The sequence below is a fragment of the Oikopleura dioica genome, chromosome XSR, assembly GCF_907165135.1.
Source record: "Oikopleura dioica chromosome XSR, OKI2018_I68_1.0, whole genome shotgun sequence".
Classification (NCBI taxonomy): domain Eukaryota; kingdom Metazoa; phylum Chordata; class Appendicularia; order Copelata; family Oikopleuridae; genus Oikopleura; species Oikopleura dioica.
Window position 1 is genome coordinate 11,908,870 of NC_137294.1, and position 15,344 is coordinate 11,924,213.

Consider the following 15,344-nt stretch of genomic DNA (forward strand, 5'->3'; position numbering starts at 1 on the left):
AACCACCACGATATAATAACTGGGAGGTATGTATTTATTAGAAAGGTGAAGTTTGAAGATGTGTGGCAGTAAAGATGTGAACTATAAACATATTTTGATAATCTTCCCAGTTACTTTTTGTAGTCGATTTGTTCAGGCAATCCCTTTTCCCAACCCTGAGGGATATTGTGGCAGACAGGGATTAGCCCGTAGTTGACAGTTGCACCGGCGACGACATATGGCAGCTTGCAAGCTAAAAATTGGATAAAATTTGATGATAAACAAAGTTTATTCACCTCGTGAGCACTCGTTGATGAATCGGGAGAGGCACGGTCCTGTTTCTTTAGACGAGTTGCTCGCCGCGGAGAACCAGTCTTTGTACAAGCGTAACGTAAATCGGTCGATGTCTCTATCAGTAACGTCCCAGAGCATGCCCATTACTGATGAAGAGCCAGAGTTCAAGACACTGAATTAATTTTGATTTAGTTACCTTATATTTGCCATATATTTTCAAACTTACCATGTCACTGCACCCCTCGGCTCAGTTCGACCATAATCGAGAAGTCTGCCGGAAGCACAGCCGATAAGATGCATGGTGCTTGTTACACCTTTTCTGGCCACACCTCCCCAGCCGCCAACGAAGTCGGAGCCGCTTCCATGCCCAGCAAAGACGTAGAGGTCGAATTTATTGAGTTTCTCAATCAACTCCCTTGAATTCGGAATGATGGAAACGTAGCCATCCCATTGCTGAACGCTCTTGAAGAAGTTTCCAACTGTAGTGGCCGAAGTCGCTAGGTTGACGTGGTTGTCTACGACGTAGAGTAGATTTGAGATGTCTACTGACCGTTTGCTCGCCGGTTGTCGAAGGATGTACTCCGCGTGCCTCACAGAAAGCATCCTAGAAATACGCTATTCCAAACCTTCAAAGCAACAAGTTCTTACCTAGACATTAGAATTCCCTGACAAATAGGCATCCTTTCCATGGCGATCGATTGAACCACTCGTCCAAGGATGAGATATGTAGCGGTTGTCCGCTGATAATCCAACTCTGCAAAGACGTGGTTCTTTGCGAGATGGTCGAGATCCAGTTTATTCACTCCAACGAGTTCAGCGACATTCGTCCTGCCAAGAGTGTTCATATGAGACCAAGCCCGAATCGCATGGCTCAAAAAGTCGGCGTGAAGTGAGTTTTTGGGCTTGGGAACTGCATCGGTCCAAGTAATGCTTTCAGAGAATGTGAATAGAGCAAGAGCTGGACCAAGAACATCTAAAATGTCATATATAAAAAGCCAAAGTAAAGATATTTTACCTGGGAGAATGGACAGCACTAAATCCTTACAGTACTTTTCTCGTTTCTCGCGCACCTTCCACCATTTGGTAGGGTTTTTGACATCTTTGCCAATCTCTTCAGAAATCTTGTGACACATGTCGCGCATTTGCACAGCCTCCTTGGCAAATGCATGACCATCAAATCCGATCGAAATACATTTCCCGTTGGGCTCCAAACGAGTGATAAGTGCGAGGCAATTTTCGTATGTGCAGGATAATGTCTTCGAAAGAGCTGGAATCAAACTCACCAAGACGACGGTGTCCTTCAGTTCCTGTCGCAGGAAAGGAAACTCAATACTTATATTATCGGCCATGTCTTTGGCTTGTATCCAGTTCTCTTCCGGAACAAAGCTGACATTGTTGGACATGCGAGCATGAGCGTAGTACTGCGCCTCAAGAACTGCTCCAATGCCGTTGACATCAGTGTGAAGCGCGGCGAGCTTCGAAGAATTGCTCAAGACCATCGTGCTTTGCTGGGACACTTGTTCCTGGCGAAGAATCTGCCCTATGCGTAGATTGTAAATCGCTCTGATGGTTTCCATGTCGCTGTTTTTCTTGGCGGTCGCGAGAGCTTCATCCAGGACTGCCTCTTCTGAAATATGCTTAGGCGGATCGCCTGCTCCAGTATGAGTACTGAAGATCGTGTTGATCTCAGACTCGATTGGAGAGACTGGTCGTGAACTGAAATTCTGGAGACGAACACCCTCCGTCTTATCTTTTTGGCTCGTTTTGATGGGAGACAGATCTGGAATATCACCCATCGGTACGACTCTCGCTTCTTCCTCAGGATCTTCAAAAATTGTGTCCCCGGCTTGATCTCCATCAACGGCTTCTATTTTCATTCGACGAGCTGTAGCTCTCGTAATCCGAGTTGTTCGAGTGGCCGAAACGGGAGTTCGAGGCGTATAGTCAGCGTCTTTGATTTCATTCTTGATTTTTGCCCTCTTTGGAGTTGCCAATGAAATCGCCGCGTCGTCATTGAATATTCGAAGCATGTCTTTCTTCCTTTTCTGTAGCTTCACATTGACCGGTTTCATCGGAGTAATCGCTGGAGTTTGATCGCTAGTTGTTTTCACTCTACCCCGTCGGGCGGGCATCTTCACATTGCTGGTGTTGGCCATTTCTTGAAACGGGGCGGTTAGCTCAAGATTTTCTTTGTTTGCGTCGAAGGTTCTATTGTAAATGACGATTGCCACTTGCAATTTCGCGAATCGGCCGCACTTCTTTGGATTGACTTTCTCGGAGTTTCGGACAGGCTCGAGAGCAATTTTGACGTGCTCGACAGCGTCAGATGGTCTATCGAGTTCCGTCGCGCGAAGAACGATGACGTATGCAAGCTCCAGGAGCAGCTGCGGTAGTTGATGACCAGCGATAGCGATCTCTTTAAAAAGGAACAGGCCAGCGTTGACAGCTCGAGTAGGATCTGGATGAACACGGAAAAAAGTTGTAAGTGCAATAACATAGTTCCGCGCAACATCGAGATCAAGCTTGCCAATCTTAGGAAGAACTGGAAGTTGAAATGTGAAGGCTTCTGTTGTTTCCGTTTTCTTCATTATTTTCTCTGCCATTTGCGAGTTAAGTGAGTTCGCCTGTGCTTTTGCTTGAGGATTGACGTCGCGCATAAATGGGTTGTCCTCGTTGATATCGAAGACTTTTAAAAGCGCTGGAATTTCCTCTTCCCACTTGCTCGTTTGACCTTCAAGCTCCAGTGCTCGTATTTGGAGTGTCTTTGCCATTATGTTGACAGTCTGCAATCCCCAAATATCGGATAAAACAAGCAGCTCGTTGGAAAACATTCTCGCCTCGGTCGACATGCCTCGTTTGATGAGATCATCGATGAAGTCGACACTTATCCAGATGGTTTTCTCAAGCGCACGCAGGGTCGCAATCATTTCTCTTCCAATTTTCTGGACTTTCATTGAACCCTCGGCCTTCCCCGAAGTAACGAAGATCGTTTTGTAGAATTGCCGATCGCATGCCCTCGACAGGAAAGTGATGATGAGTTGAAGAGCGTAACGAAGGCCGCTTGTTTGATTCGCAGTTATCATCGAGCCCACATGACCAAAGGCCTTGTCATGATAATCTGACCAGCCGGAAGATCCAGAGAGAGAGGTTTGTAACATGATTCGGGTGATAGCCTCATCTATCCAACCAATGTAGCTCTTTTTTGTCTCTGGGATACCGTCCTGGAACATCATATAACCAAAAGCAAGATGTTTCTTATCTTTCGAGGTCAACTCGCAAGCATTCGCTCGTTTCAGGGTCCAATGAATATCCTCGTCGTATTCGGGCTGAGTAGAGAAATAAGAATGCCGCCGCGCAACCCAAAGTGACGATCCCAAGTCCATTACAAGATCACCGAGAAGCTCACTCACAGAAGCGATAATTTTAGTCTTCTGAAAATACCAGTCGACGAGGGCTGTAAGCAAGTCTTTCAGGACCCTATTCCCAGCTTCTCGTTTTCCAAGAATCAAAAGAAGTTGCGCCGCAATGTAGACCGTGTTGACATAGTTGCATACCTGCATCTCAGAAGAAGTCTTCTTGAATTGAGTTTTGACTTTGATCTTGGATAATTTTTCAACGTCGAGTGTCGGGGGCTTCGAAGTGGCTTTTGCCATTTTCTCGCTCCACGCGACTTGAAGATCGCGTTGCCAAACGGACAGCATCTTCCAGACAGTGATGAGTTCGTCATCCTCATTTTTTATTATCGACGCAAGTTTTTTCGTCTCCTTCGGGAAGAATTCTCGCAGCTGAGCAATGACGAGTTTGAGTAGGTCTTGATCTTTTTCTGGAAGTTTTTCGACGTCTCCGAACTCAACAAGGGTGTCAACAATTAGCACAACGGGCTCAGTTTTGTCGGGGACGCCATACTCGCTCAGCGTGCTGATTAATATGCTCAAGAATCGGGCGCGTGATTTTTTCACTACTCCGAACATATCGAAGAGCGAATTCTCGGAAAAACCACATCGTTTATAAGGCTGAGAAAAAAGTTGATTGAGAAATGCCTTCATGTAGACGATGTCCATTTTTGAGGGTTGACGGTTTTTACGAAGATCGATTTCCATCTCTCTGAAGATTGTCATGCTGTTCGAGTTTTTCCGGCTGCAAAGATTGTTTGTTTCGCAAGTAATGGCAAGCTCGTTGATTGTCAGTTCGATGAGATTCCAATGCTCCAGATTTGTGAAGTTGTCATCGTGTTTGGAAATCGAGTAGACGTACTTGAAGGAACCTCCAAGATTTTTGAGCCCGGTCTCGACGATCTCGCGCTGCTTCGTTTTATCAAGATCGTTTCGTTTAGCAATCGTCTGGAGTACTCGACAAAAGCTGTAGACAGAGAAGGCAGCATATTTGTGATGGTGTTTGAAGTTAGAACCTGTGAATTTACTTAAAGCTTCTGCCATGTTGCCTATCGATTCGTTGAGCGGAATAAGAACAGTCTCGAGAGCAAGGAGCACATTCGAGTCTTTTTCGGGCAGGGTGACGAGGTTTTCACAGATATTGTGACAGATTTGCGCGAAGCCGTAGATGATCTCCTGGATGTCGTTTTCAAAGATCCCGCTAGAAGGCGTGATGAACTTCGGAGTGAGATCTAAAATAAATGATTAAAAAGTAATTCTTACTATTGAATCTTACATTTGCTCAGATATTTCATCAGTCGAGCCATGCAGACGAACTCGTGCTTTCTCCAGTTCTTGCCACTTGGAAAACGCTCGAAGATGTCCTGCTTGAATGCGCTCACGAACGCTGTCAATTCTTTGAAAGTTTCTCCGATCGGCGGTCCGAGGTGTTTTCTGTCGTCGAGGTCCATCATCTTTTTGTCGAGCGCTGGCACTTTGAATTTCTCGTCGATGAACTGTAAGAATTCGTTGATGAGACGGAGGCCGAGCCCAGGGACGCTTGATTGTTGGATAATGTCTTCGCGGAAGTCGTTGTAGAGCCGGCGACACTGTTGGTGAGTCGCCAACCACCAGGTGTGGAAGAACACGCGCAAAAACTGAAAAATATATTATTGAGATGATAGCTACCTTAGAACCCTTTCTTCGAATGTCAAAACACGGGCGGTAACGGGTTCCCTATACCCCCGAAAAAATGGGTAGATTTTACATTCTAATTACTTACCCGACTGTCCTGATTCGATTGTCTCCAACGCTCGAGCTTCAGCCACGCTTTTCGCCCGTCAATCCAAAGCTCATCATCCCGCGTCATCATCAAAGTTCTGTGAGCCGCTGTGCTGTAAAGATCCCACAGAAAGCCCTGTAAGCGAGCCTTGATGGTTGCCATTATGGAACTCGAATTTACAGAAATTATGGGAAAGAGTTCCATTAGGTTATTTACGACCAAGGAAAGCTTTTTGTAGTCGACTGGGTTCTCCCTCTTTGCCGTCTCCTTCACATAGTTGAACTGCGTCTTAAAATTATTGTCAGACTTGATTTTTGACCACCAACATTCCACTAGAACTCTACTCTAAGCTTTCCTGCTTCCTGATCTTACCTTGAAGGCCGCGATAACATTGCCAGAAGCGACCAGCTTCTCGTACTGAGCTTGGTCGTGGTCCATCGTTTTTCTCTAGTTCGACCTTCTCTTGCACGTGGGAATGCCCGGATTAGACACAAAAAGAAAGTCTCGACGAGCACACTGACGTGAAAGCCGAGAGAAGAAGAGATGTTTCGCGAGATAAAAAAAGATGAAAATTTTTGATAAAGTAAAGAAGCTTTTTTGTCCTTCGAGTAAGCTTCGATTCTTGCTGACGATCGTTTTTTGAACTGAAGTTATCGTCCATTCTTCAGATCTACAGGCTGGGCTTATTTGTGACGAGATAGCGGGGCCTTTGATAGCGGCCCTACGCCAGCATTATCGAAAATTCCTATTATCCGACCCACAGGTTGAATCATTCTGGATGTCGCTTATCGGAGGTTATTGCGCGCGCTTCAAATCAACAATGCTGGCGGATTAAAGGAATTTTGATAGAGGTTGCTCAGTCATTCTATCAGCGTTTCCTTATCTCGTCACAAATAAGAACAGCCTGTAACGTCTCCGAAAACATCTTGGCAAAAAATTTTTCCTTTTCCATTTTGAGAGATGACCTGCTCCCAAAGAGCACAACGATTATCATCAAACTCCATTCTTTCGACGGACAAAATCAGCCTGTCCAAATCATCTCTGCTGGTCGTTCTCTTCAACTTCTTTCTAAAATCTTCCAACCATTTCTCAACAGCTGCTTTTGTCAACTCTTTTGGATGCGTCGTAATTAGCATTGCTCGAAAGAAAAACAGTTAAAACAGCTCGAATCGCAGGCTTTATAATTGAAAGTCAAATATGGGGACTTTCTGACAGTTTGAAGACTGCTACTCTATTTGCATGACATTTTAAACAGGAGATAATGAATCTCCAATACTCTCGTATCGCTAATATTACACGCTGGGAATTTCTCCTGAAATTGTTTATTTTTTTCCAGGTCGCAGTAAAACTTGAAGTCCGTGAAAAATCGTCTCGGCTTTGGCCTACTTGCAAAGGATGAGTGCTTCTGTTCCGCTTTATAAAAGCACCTTCAAGGTTCAAATTCGAAAAAATAATGAAGAAAATTGCTGCGTTCTTGAGCTTTTCTCGTGTTTTGGGAGCTTCCGTTTTTGGCAGTGGAGATTCAAATTTGAACCCGGAGAGCTGTGGCGACTCTTATCAGCTTTATGTTTCGCAGTGGATTCTCGACAATGCCCAGTTGACTACGGACAGAGATTACGCCTACTACTATGATGATTACTACGACTACTACGGCGAGGAAGTTGACGAAGAGGAGGAAGGAGGGAACGAAACGGCCGAGGCGGCGAAAAACATAACTGTCTCTTGCGGAGTCCCGATGTTCGCAGACGAAGCAGACCGAACTCCCACCTGTTCGTTGGTAACGGAAGAAGACGAGGAACACATTGTCGATACAGGAAGAATTTTGGGCGCCAACGAGGCGATTCCGCACTCGCATCCTTGGCTAGCCGCGCTGCAGATCAAAAAAGTAAAATAACATTTTTATTTTGTGCTTTATTTTTGACTTCAGTCGAAAAAGCACTTTTGCAGCGGATCGATTCTGAACTCGAGGTGGATCATCACCGCCCAGCACTGTCGATTCAACGTGGAAAAGGACGAAATTGTGGTTGGAGCTCATAAACGGTAGGATGAATCTAAGGGAGTTCGCGTGGTTATATTTTATATCGGCTTCGTGAGGATCTAGACTAGGGTTTGAACAACAGTTTGAGAAAATAAAATAAGGGTGTTGCTTTATCAAATCCAGAAAAATTGTGGCTGAAAATCAAGCTGACCTTGTACCGTGGTATATCCCCTTAATCCAATCAAATCCGATGGAAAGCCAGACTATGTCTTTATAGAGATCGATTTGAAAATTCGGATGGTGGGTTAATAACATAAACGGTGAGATAAGGAACAACAGCTTGGGTCCCAAGTCTTGGGAAAATGAAATAAGGGTGTCGCCATATGAAGTTCATATCATGAACTCTGGAAAAAGTTATGATCAAAACCCGGGTTCGCGCTGTCCGCCCCCTCATTTAATTTAATCCGGTAGGAATGGATAAAGCCAGACTTTGTCTTTATAGAGATCGATTTGAAAATTCGGATGGCGAGTTTTACGAAGCCGAGCAAAAAGTGGATCATCCGTTGACCCGAGCCGCTCGCGGGGGAATCCAAGACTTCGACATTTCATTATTGCGAACGAAAAGAGCGATTGATTTTTCGTCGAGGGTTTTTCCAATTTGTTTGCCTTCTTCGCCGCCGGAACGGGATTCCTGCTTCTTTGCCGGCTGGGGAAGGACTGTTGCGATGCCGCCAGAGGTTGTTCTAGTCCTTGTTCTTGTTCTTTTTGAGTTATGAAATTACAGTACCCCGATAATCTGCTGGAAACGCACATCGAAATCAACGCAAACTGCGGCCCATTTGAACTGTTGCTCAGCGAGCACTCCTTCTGCGCCGGCTACCACGGAACCAGCTCTGGCTGCGTTGGCGACTCTGGCGGCCCCCTCGTCTGTGCGCGAACTACTGATGATTTTACTTACACAAGATTCGAGATTTCTGGCATTTCCAGCTGGTCCGGCCGAAGCTGTTACCCCGCCAATCCTACTGGCTTTATGAAAGGAAAGGTTCAGTCAGCATGATATCAAGAAATCATATGGTCAATCAAAAACAGGTCAAAAGCCTTTCAATCCTCATCGTATTTGTTAAACGTACTGAATCTTCTGAAAGTTTACTCTCCGCCGATTCTTGGCTTCATTCAAAGAACCATTTCAAATATTTGAATTTCTGTCATGTATAATTTTTAAATTTATCAAGTTTTCTTGAATTTAATAAACTTATTTATTATCAAACAAAAAGTGTTTTTTTTTCCCCAAAATAGTTTTTTGATGCCTTTTTGTTTTTGAGTAATTTAATCGCCGGTTTCTAAAATTCATCCTTGTCTACCTCGCCGCGGGGCTGTTCCAGATGAATGGGTTTTTCTGCACTGACGGGTGTCAAGCTAGAACTAGTCCTTACCCGTCGTAAAGAAGGACTAGAGCACTAAAACGCTGATAAAGAGCGCGCTCTTCATCGTCTTCTTCGTAATTCCTGGCGCCTTTGTTTCTGTCCGGCCACTTCGTTCTTTCAGAATTTACGATTTTGAGCGCTGCGCTCGAATCAATCAATTTTTGTTTTTTTGAGAAAAAGCATGAAGAAAAAGAGAAAGAGAAAATCGACCTGTCCAAAGGAGAGACGACTAAAAAGGATGAAAAAGAAAAGAAAGAGCCGCTGAAGAAAGTTTCTTATTTCAAACTCGTAAGTTTCAAATTCAAAAAGAAAAGATCGTCGGATTGATTTTTTCCGAGAAATCTAAGATCGTTTTTGTTAGTACCGATTTGCCACGAAGACAGACTGGCTGTTGATTTCGCTGGGATGGTTTGCCGCGATTTTTGTTGGCGTTTCTCAGCCGGCGATGATTATTTTCTTTGGAAATGCACGGGATCATTTATTCTCAATTACAGTTTTTTTTTACTGTATATTTACTGATGCATTTTTTCAATCATATTACTTTCATTTTTATCTCGGCTTGGCAACCTGAGTAGAAAACCTGAGCCAGGCTCTGGAAGAGCTAAAATGAAAAGCCGCGTAGCGGCTTTTTTAAAACGAAGCCGCAGGAGTTTGAAGAACCTTTATGAGGTTCATTTGCGAAGCCGCTTTGCGGCTTCGGTTTTAAAAGCCGCTAGGCGGCTTTTCATTTTAGCTCTTTCAGAGCCTGACTCAGGTTTTCTACTCAGGTTGCCGAGCCCAGATTTTTATTGTTAGGAAAATTATGGGTAAAAGTTCTTGACTTTCAAAATGCTGTTGGTTATAATTTCATAATTATCAATCACTAGAATAATAATAATGTAAGTTGCTAAGCGACTTTAGTATCCGGTAGTAGACACTTTGTTCGAAAAGGTAACTCAATAAAGATGAATGAGCCCCTCTCTAGTCTGTAAATGACTTTACATCTGCTGGAAAGTTCCAGGCCTGCTTTCCTGGCGATTCCGAAGCATTGGCTGCTTTGGGAAATGGAACTGGCTCGCTGGACCAAGTTTCTGATTTCTGTAAATTGACGTTGGCGACTCTCAACGAGCGGGAAAAGGCGCTGTATACCGAAGGAGATGGAGCTGCGATTTCTGGAACGATGATGGACAATATTTGGTGGTTCATCGGACTCGGCGCAGTCGTCTGGCTCGCTGGGTGGATCCAGACCGCGTGTCTTATGTACTCCTCGGATCGACAAGTCAACCAGCTCAGGAATGGAGATAACGAGCGTCAGCTTAGAATTCGACGTGTCACAATGATTTTGAAAAGAAAATAACTCAAGCGAGCTTTAGATTTAGATTCGACCACCCAAATCAAAAAATAGCTGATCTTTCATTAATTCTTCCATGTGTATTTAACGTAATGATACCCTTAATTTATTACATGAAAAGATAGCCATGAAATATATTTTCGAAAATCTCCATAAAAGAGCGACTTACTTTGCCTCGGTAGTGCGCCAAAACATCGGATATTTCGACACCCACGACACTGGCGAGTTAAACACGCGTATGTTCGACGATGTGAAGAAAATACAAGATGGAATCGCTGAAAAAGTCGGCATTGCTATTCAGTCACTCGCGCAGTTCATCGGAGGCATCATCATTGCCCTTGTTTACGGCTGGAAGCTCGGGCTTGTTTGCGTCGCTCTTTTGCCTGTGATCGGCATTTCCGGCTTTTTGTTCTTTTACATGACGACTTCCGCTTCAAAAGCAGAACTCGACGATTACGCCGAAGCTGGCGGCATCGCGGAGGAAGTTCTTGGCGCGATTCGCACCGTCACTGCTTTCGGCGGACAAGCTTTCGAAAACAAGCGTTATTACAGCCCACTTTTGCGCGCCCAATTTTCCGGAATCAAAAAGTCAGCGCTGGCTGGATTCGCCATTGGTTTCTTCTTCCTCGCCATGTTTTGCGTTTATGCTCTTGCCTTCTGGTACGGGGCGGAGCTGGTCATTACTGACGGCTACGATGTTGGGCGAAAGCTCATAGTGTTCTTCGGCGCGATTATTGGGGGCTTTGGACTCTCCCAAATGGGCCAAAACTTGGAGTACTTGGGCACAGCGCAGGCAGCAGCCTACAGCGTCTTCGAAATCATTGACCGAGTTCCAGAAATTGACGTTTACTCTACAAAAGGAAAGAAGCTCGCCGATGTGAAAGGAACCATCACCTTCAAAGACGTCAAGTTCACTTATCCGTCCCGACCCGAGCAAGAAATTCTGAAGGGCGTAAGCTTCACGGCCGAGGCTTCTCAGACAACCGCTCTGTGTGGCGCTTCTGGGTGTGGCAAGTCGACATGCTTCCAACTCATTCAACGGTTTTACGACGCCATAGATGGTCAGGCAATGAGTTTATTACACTAACCGAGGTTCGAGAAAATTCGAACTTTTTACGGCCTGCAATTCATCTTTCTTTCGGCAGATTTATTGAAAACCTGAGTCAGCATCTAAAAGAGTTCAAATGAAAAGCCGCAAAGTGGCTTTTTTTGAAGACAAAGCCGCAAAGCGGCTTCGCCAGGAGCTAAAAATAGACTGATATCGTGATGATTGGAAGCCGCTTTGCGGCTTTTCTCAAAACCTGACTCAGGGTTGCCGACCAGAGACTCCTATCTCTTCACTTGTTTGTTGTTTGTCTAAACTCTGACAGGTTCTAATTGACGGACATGATATAAAAGACTTGAATCTCGCCTGGTTCCGTGAAAATGTCGGAGTCGTCAGTCAGGAGCCGATTTTATTTGACGGCTCTGTGGAAGAAAACATTCGACTAGGACGACTCGATGTGACGAAGGACGAAATCATCACAGCGTGCAAGCAAGCCAATGCTTACGACTTTATCCAAAAGCTTCCGGCAGTTTGGGAGACCAACGTCGGCGAAGGAGGCGCCACTCTTTCGGGAGGGCAAAAGCAGCGAATCGCCATCGCCAGAGCTCTTGTTCGAAATCCGCGAATTCTTTTGCTCGACGAAGCCACTTCCGCGCTCGACACTGAGTCGGAAAAGATTGTTCAACAGGCGCTAGAAACTGCCTCGCTCGGAAGAACAACACTTGTCATTGCACACAGGTAAATAAATATTCCAATTCACTTGAAAATAAAAAATTTAGATTGTCGACGATCAAAAAAGCGGACAAAATCATCGGTTTCAAAAATGGCGAAAAAGTGGAAGAAGGAAACAACGAATCGTTGCTCCAAATCGAAGATGGAGTTTACAAGACACTCTCGAATATGCAAACCTATGTTGATGAAGACAACGAAGACGGAAAGACGGAAAAGGAGGAATCACTCAAAACCGTTTCCAAAGATGATGTGATTACGGAAGTAAGCAAGAAGGGAGCTGAAGGACCGGATTTTTGACAGCAATTTTTGTTTTCGTATCAAAAATATTGATTTTTTTGTTAATAGAATTGGTCTTCTATGTTGTCAAAAACCGAGAAAAAGAGAAATCAGCTTCGAAAATCGACGAAAAGAAAAAGAAAGAAGAAACAAATGAAGATATTGCGGAGCGAGAAGGACTTCCCGAAGTGAGCTGGGGCCAAATCATGAAAATGAACAGTCCCGAGTGGCCTTTCATCGTTGTTGGAGCCATTTTTGTCAGAGTTTTTCACTATTTTTTATGACTTTAGAAATCTATTGCCACTTCTGTTTTGAAAGCCAATTATTTATTGAAAAAAACTGACATTGAAAAACTCACGGGCAGCGGTTTCAACTGGCGCGATCCAGCCGATTTGGGCAATTGTCTTCGCAAATGTACTTGAAAACTACTCCGAGTTCAATTGCGCCTACAATCAAGACATCAGCGCATTGAGCGGGAATCAGACTTTGAACTTTGGCCTCGGTGATTTCACCGTAGACGTGGACGCCTTGAAAGCAGATGAGAAAGGGTGCAGATTGGATGGATTCAGAGACGAGATTCGCTTCTGGGCTGGAATGTTTGCTGTTCTAGGAGTCGGGCAGTTCATCGGCTACGGCTTTCTCAACTGGATGTTCGGCTTTTCTGGCGAATACATGACCACGAGGCTCCGAGCGCAGTCGTTCGCCAAACTCCTCAGACTAGATATGGGCTATTTTGACGAGCCACTGAACTCGACAGGTAAAAACAATCGTTGTTGATTTCCTCAAAAGATTGACACTGATTTATTTCAGGTGCGCTTACCGCGAGATTAGCTTCGGACGCCGGCAAAGTTCAAGGAAAGTATTCACTTCACTCTTCAGTATCCATGGTTTTTTTTATTAAATAATCAAACAAATTAATGAATACGGATGAAAAGGTGCAACGGGCCGACGAGTGAGTCAAATGTTCATCAATATCGGCGCCCTTGGATGTGGTCTCGGAGTGGCCTTCTATTATGAATGGCGACTTTGTCTCCTCACCTTTGCTTTTCTGCCGTTCATGATTGTTACTCAGGCGTTGATGATGAAACTGATGACGGGCAACTTTGGTGGAAACGAACAACTCGCGATCGAAACCGCCAGCAAAGTAAATCGCTAACAATCAAAGCCATTTTACAAAAAAAAACTGTAGGTAGCGACAGAAGCAACAACAAACATCCGAACAGTCGCAGGACTCGGCCGAGAAGCCCATTTCGGCAAAATCTACAAAGAAAACATCGACGCTACTTTCCAAGGAAAAGGCAAGAAGATCAACATTTATGGAATCCTCTACGGCGCCAGTTTGGGAGTGATGTTCTTCATGTACGCCGGTCTCTTCCGCTTCTCGATGTTTTTGATCGACGAGGGAATCATCGATATTTCGAGAACTTCGGACATCTTCAGAGTCTTGTTCGCGCTTGTTTTCGCCGCTTTCACTGCAGGATCGGGTCCAGAAAAGACAAGACTTGACAATTTAAATTCAATAATTTCTGATTCCAGCATCCATTCCAAAAATAGTTTTGCGACTCTTGAACAGGCCAATCCGCTGGAATGGCACCAGATTACGGTCAAGCAGTGTTAGCAGCTCGCCGTGTCGTTAAACTTCTCGAATACCCGCTCTTGATTGACCCCGAATCTACCAAAGGCCAAAAGCCTCAAATCACCGGCAAGGTGGAATTCTCCTCCGTCGAGTTTTCCTACCCAACTCGCAAAGACGTACTCGTGCTAAAAGGACTCAAGACCATCGTCGAGCCAGGCCAAACACTCGCGCTCGTGGGCCAATCTGGCTGTGGAAAATCCACATGCATTTCGCTCCTCGAAAGATTTTACAACGCATCGGCTGGTGAGGTCAAAATCGACGGTGTCGACATTACTGACATTAACTTGAAATGGCTGCGTTCCAATGTCGGACTTGTCCAACAAGAACCTGTGCTTTTTGCCAAACCGGTTTTTCATTTCTGTGATTTTGAGAAGGCACTTTAGGGTGGGCTCGGCAACCTGTGCAGAAAACCTGAGTCAGGGTCTAAAAGATCTCTAGACAAAAGCCGAGTAGCGGCTTTTTAATAAACGAAACAGAATTCAAAAAATGAGTGAAATAATTTAACAAGATAATTTGGCGAAGCCGCTTTGCGGCTTCGTTTTCAAAAGCCGCGTAGCGGCTTCTTATTACAGATCTTTCAGACCCTGACTCAAGTTTTCTATACAGGTCGCCGAGCTCAGGCCCTTATAAAGTGAAATTCTCCGTTGATTTCTATGAAAAACCATGAAAAGACACGACAATTACCAACAACATCTTGTACGGACTAGATGACGAAATTTCTTCTGGAGATCGAAAATCGAACAAAGTCGGAGTTGAACAATTCTCAAGAGAAGACATCGAAGCGGCGCTGAAAGAAGCAAATGCGTATGACTTTGTTATGGAGCTTCCGCAGGGGCTAGAAACCCGCTGCGGCAAGAAGGGATCGCAACTGAGTGGAGGACAGAAGCAGAGAATCGCCATCGCCAGGGCGTTAATTCGAAAGCCAAAGATTCTGTTGCTGGACGAGGCGACAAGCGCCCTCGATACCGAAAGCGAAAAGGTACAAATTGGCTTTTCTGGGAACAAAATTTGAAAATCTGTTTAGATCGTGCAAGATGCGCTTGACAAGGCGCGGCAAGGGCGGACTGCGATTCTGATCGCGCACCGACTTTCCACCGTTATCAACGCGGACGTCATCGCCGTCGTCGACAACGGCGTCATCGTGGAAAGCGGCCGCCACCAAGAACTACTGGACAAACGAGGCGCTTACTACAACCTCATCAGATCCCAATTATAGAATTTTAAGAAAAACAAGTTCAATCTTTTAAATAAAGCAAATCAAACGCTTCTTTATCAATTTTCCGATTTCTCCTCAATCATTCAGGCTTGGTGACTAACAACAATTTCTCGTGCTACTACTGTATTATCGCTGCAAATTACAGTTAAATAGACCCTCAATTTTAATTAAAAAACCTACTAAAAATTACTTTTACTGATATTCTATTGAGTTCTTCATTTCCTAAATAATCCCTTTTTGAAATTATGAAATTTGTCTTCAATAAAATTTCCAAATAAGA

General features: G+C 44.6%; 3 protein-coding genes across 3 annotated transcripts; 2 read left to right on the plus strand and 1 right to left on the minus strand.

The window, feature by feature from the left end:
* Window positions 1-59: 59 nt before the first annotated feature.
* On the minus strand, window positions 60-5,865 carry LOC145709374 (uncharacterized). The gene is made up of 8 exons (XM_081787056.1): window positions 5,800-5,865; window positions 5,428-5,715; window positions 4,942-5,302; window positions 1,289-4,897; window positions 922-1,246; window positions 500-877; window positions 276-445; window positions 60-232 (listed from the first exon to the last, which is right to left on the minus strand). Exons 1-8 carry the CDS (start codon window positions 5,863-5,865, stop codon window positions 111-113), a joined length of 5,319 nt encoding a protein of 1,772 aa, XP_081643182.1. The 3' UTR covers window positions 60-110.
* Window positions 5,866-6,880: 1,015 nt separating this feature from the next.
* On the plus strand, window positions 6,881-8,666 carry LOC145709375 (chymotrypsinogen A-like). The gene is made up of 4 exons (XM_081787057.1): window positions 6,881-7,312; window positions 7,355-7,467; window positions 7,908-8,142; window positions 8,190-8,666. Exons 1-4 carry the CDS (start codon window positions 6,881-6,883, stop codon window positions 8,460-8,462), a joined length of 1,053 nt encoding a protein of 350 aa, XP_081643183.1. The 3' UTR covers window positions 8,463-8,666.
* A 259-nt stretch (window positions 8,667-8,925) lies between these two features.
* On the plus strand, window positions 8,926-15,304 carry LOC145709377 (ATP-dependent translocase ABCB1-like; the record flags this gene model as incomplete). Its single annotated transcript, XM_081787058.1, is given in 14 exon segments — window positions 8,926-9,117; window positions 9,191-9,295; window positions 9,794-10,150; window positions 10,281-11,225; window positions 11,530-11,942; window positions 11,984-12,212; window positions 12,248-12,475; window positions 12,549-12,969; window positions 13,023-13,064; window positions 13,145-13,356; window positions 13,402-13,788; window positions 13,791-14,208; window positions 14,556-14,827; window positions 14,873-15,304. Coding segments are annotated over 14 exon segments (4,413 nt in total), but the record flags the coding sequence as incomplete, so codon positions are not given.
* Between the last annotated feature and the right edge of the window lie 40 nt (window positions 15,305-15,344).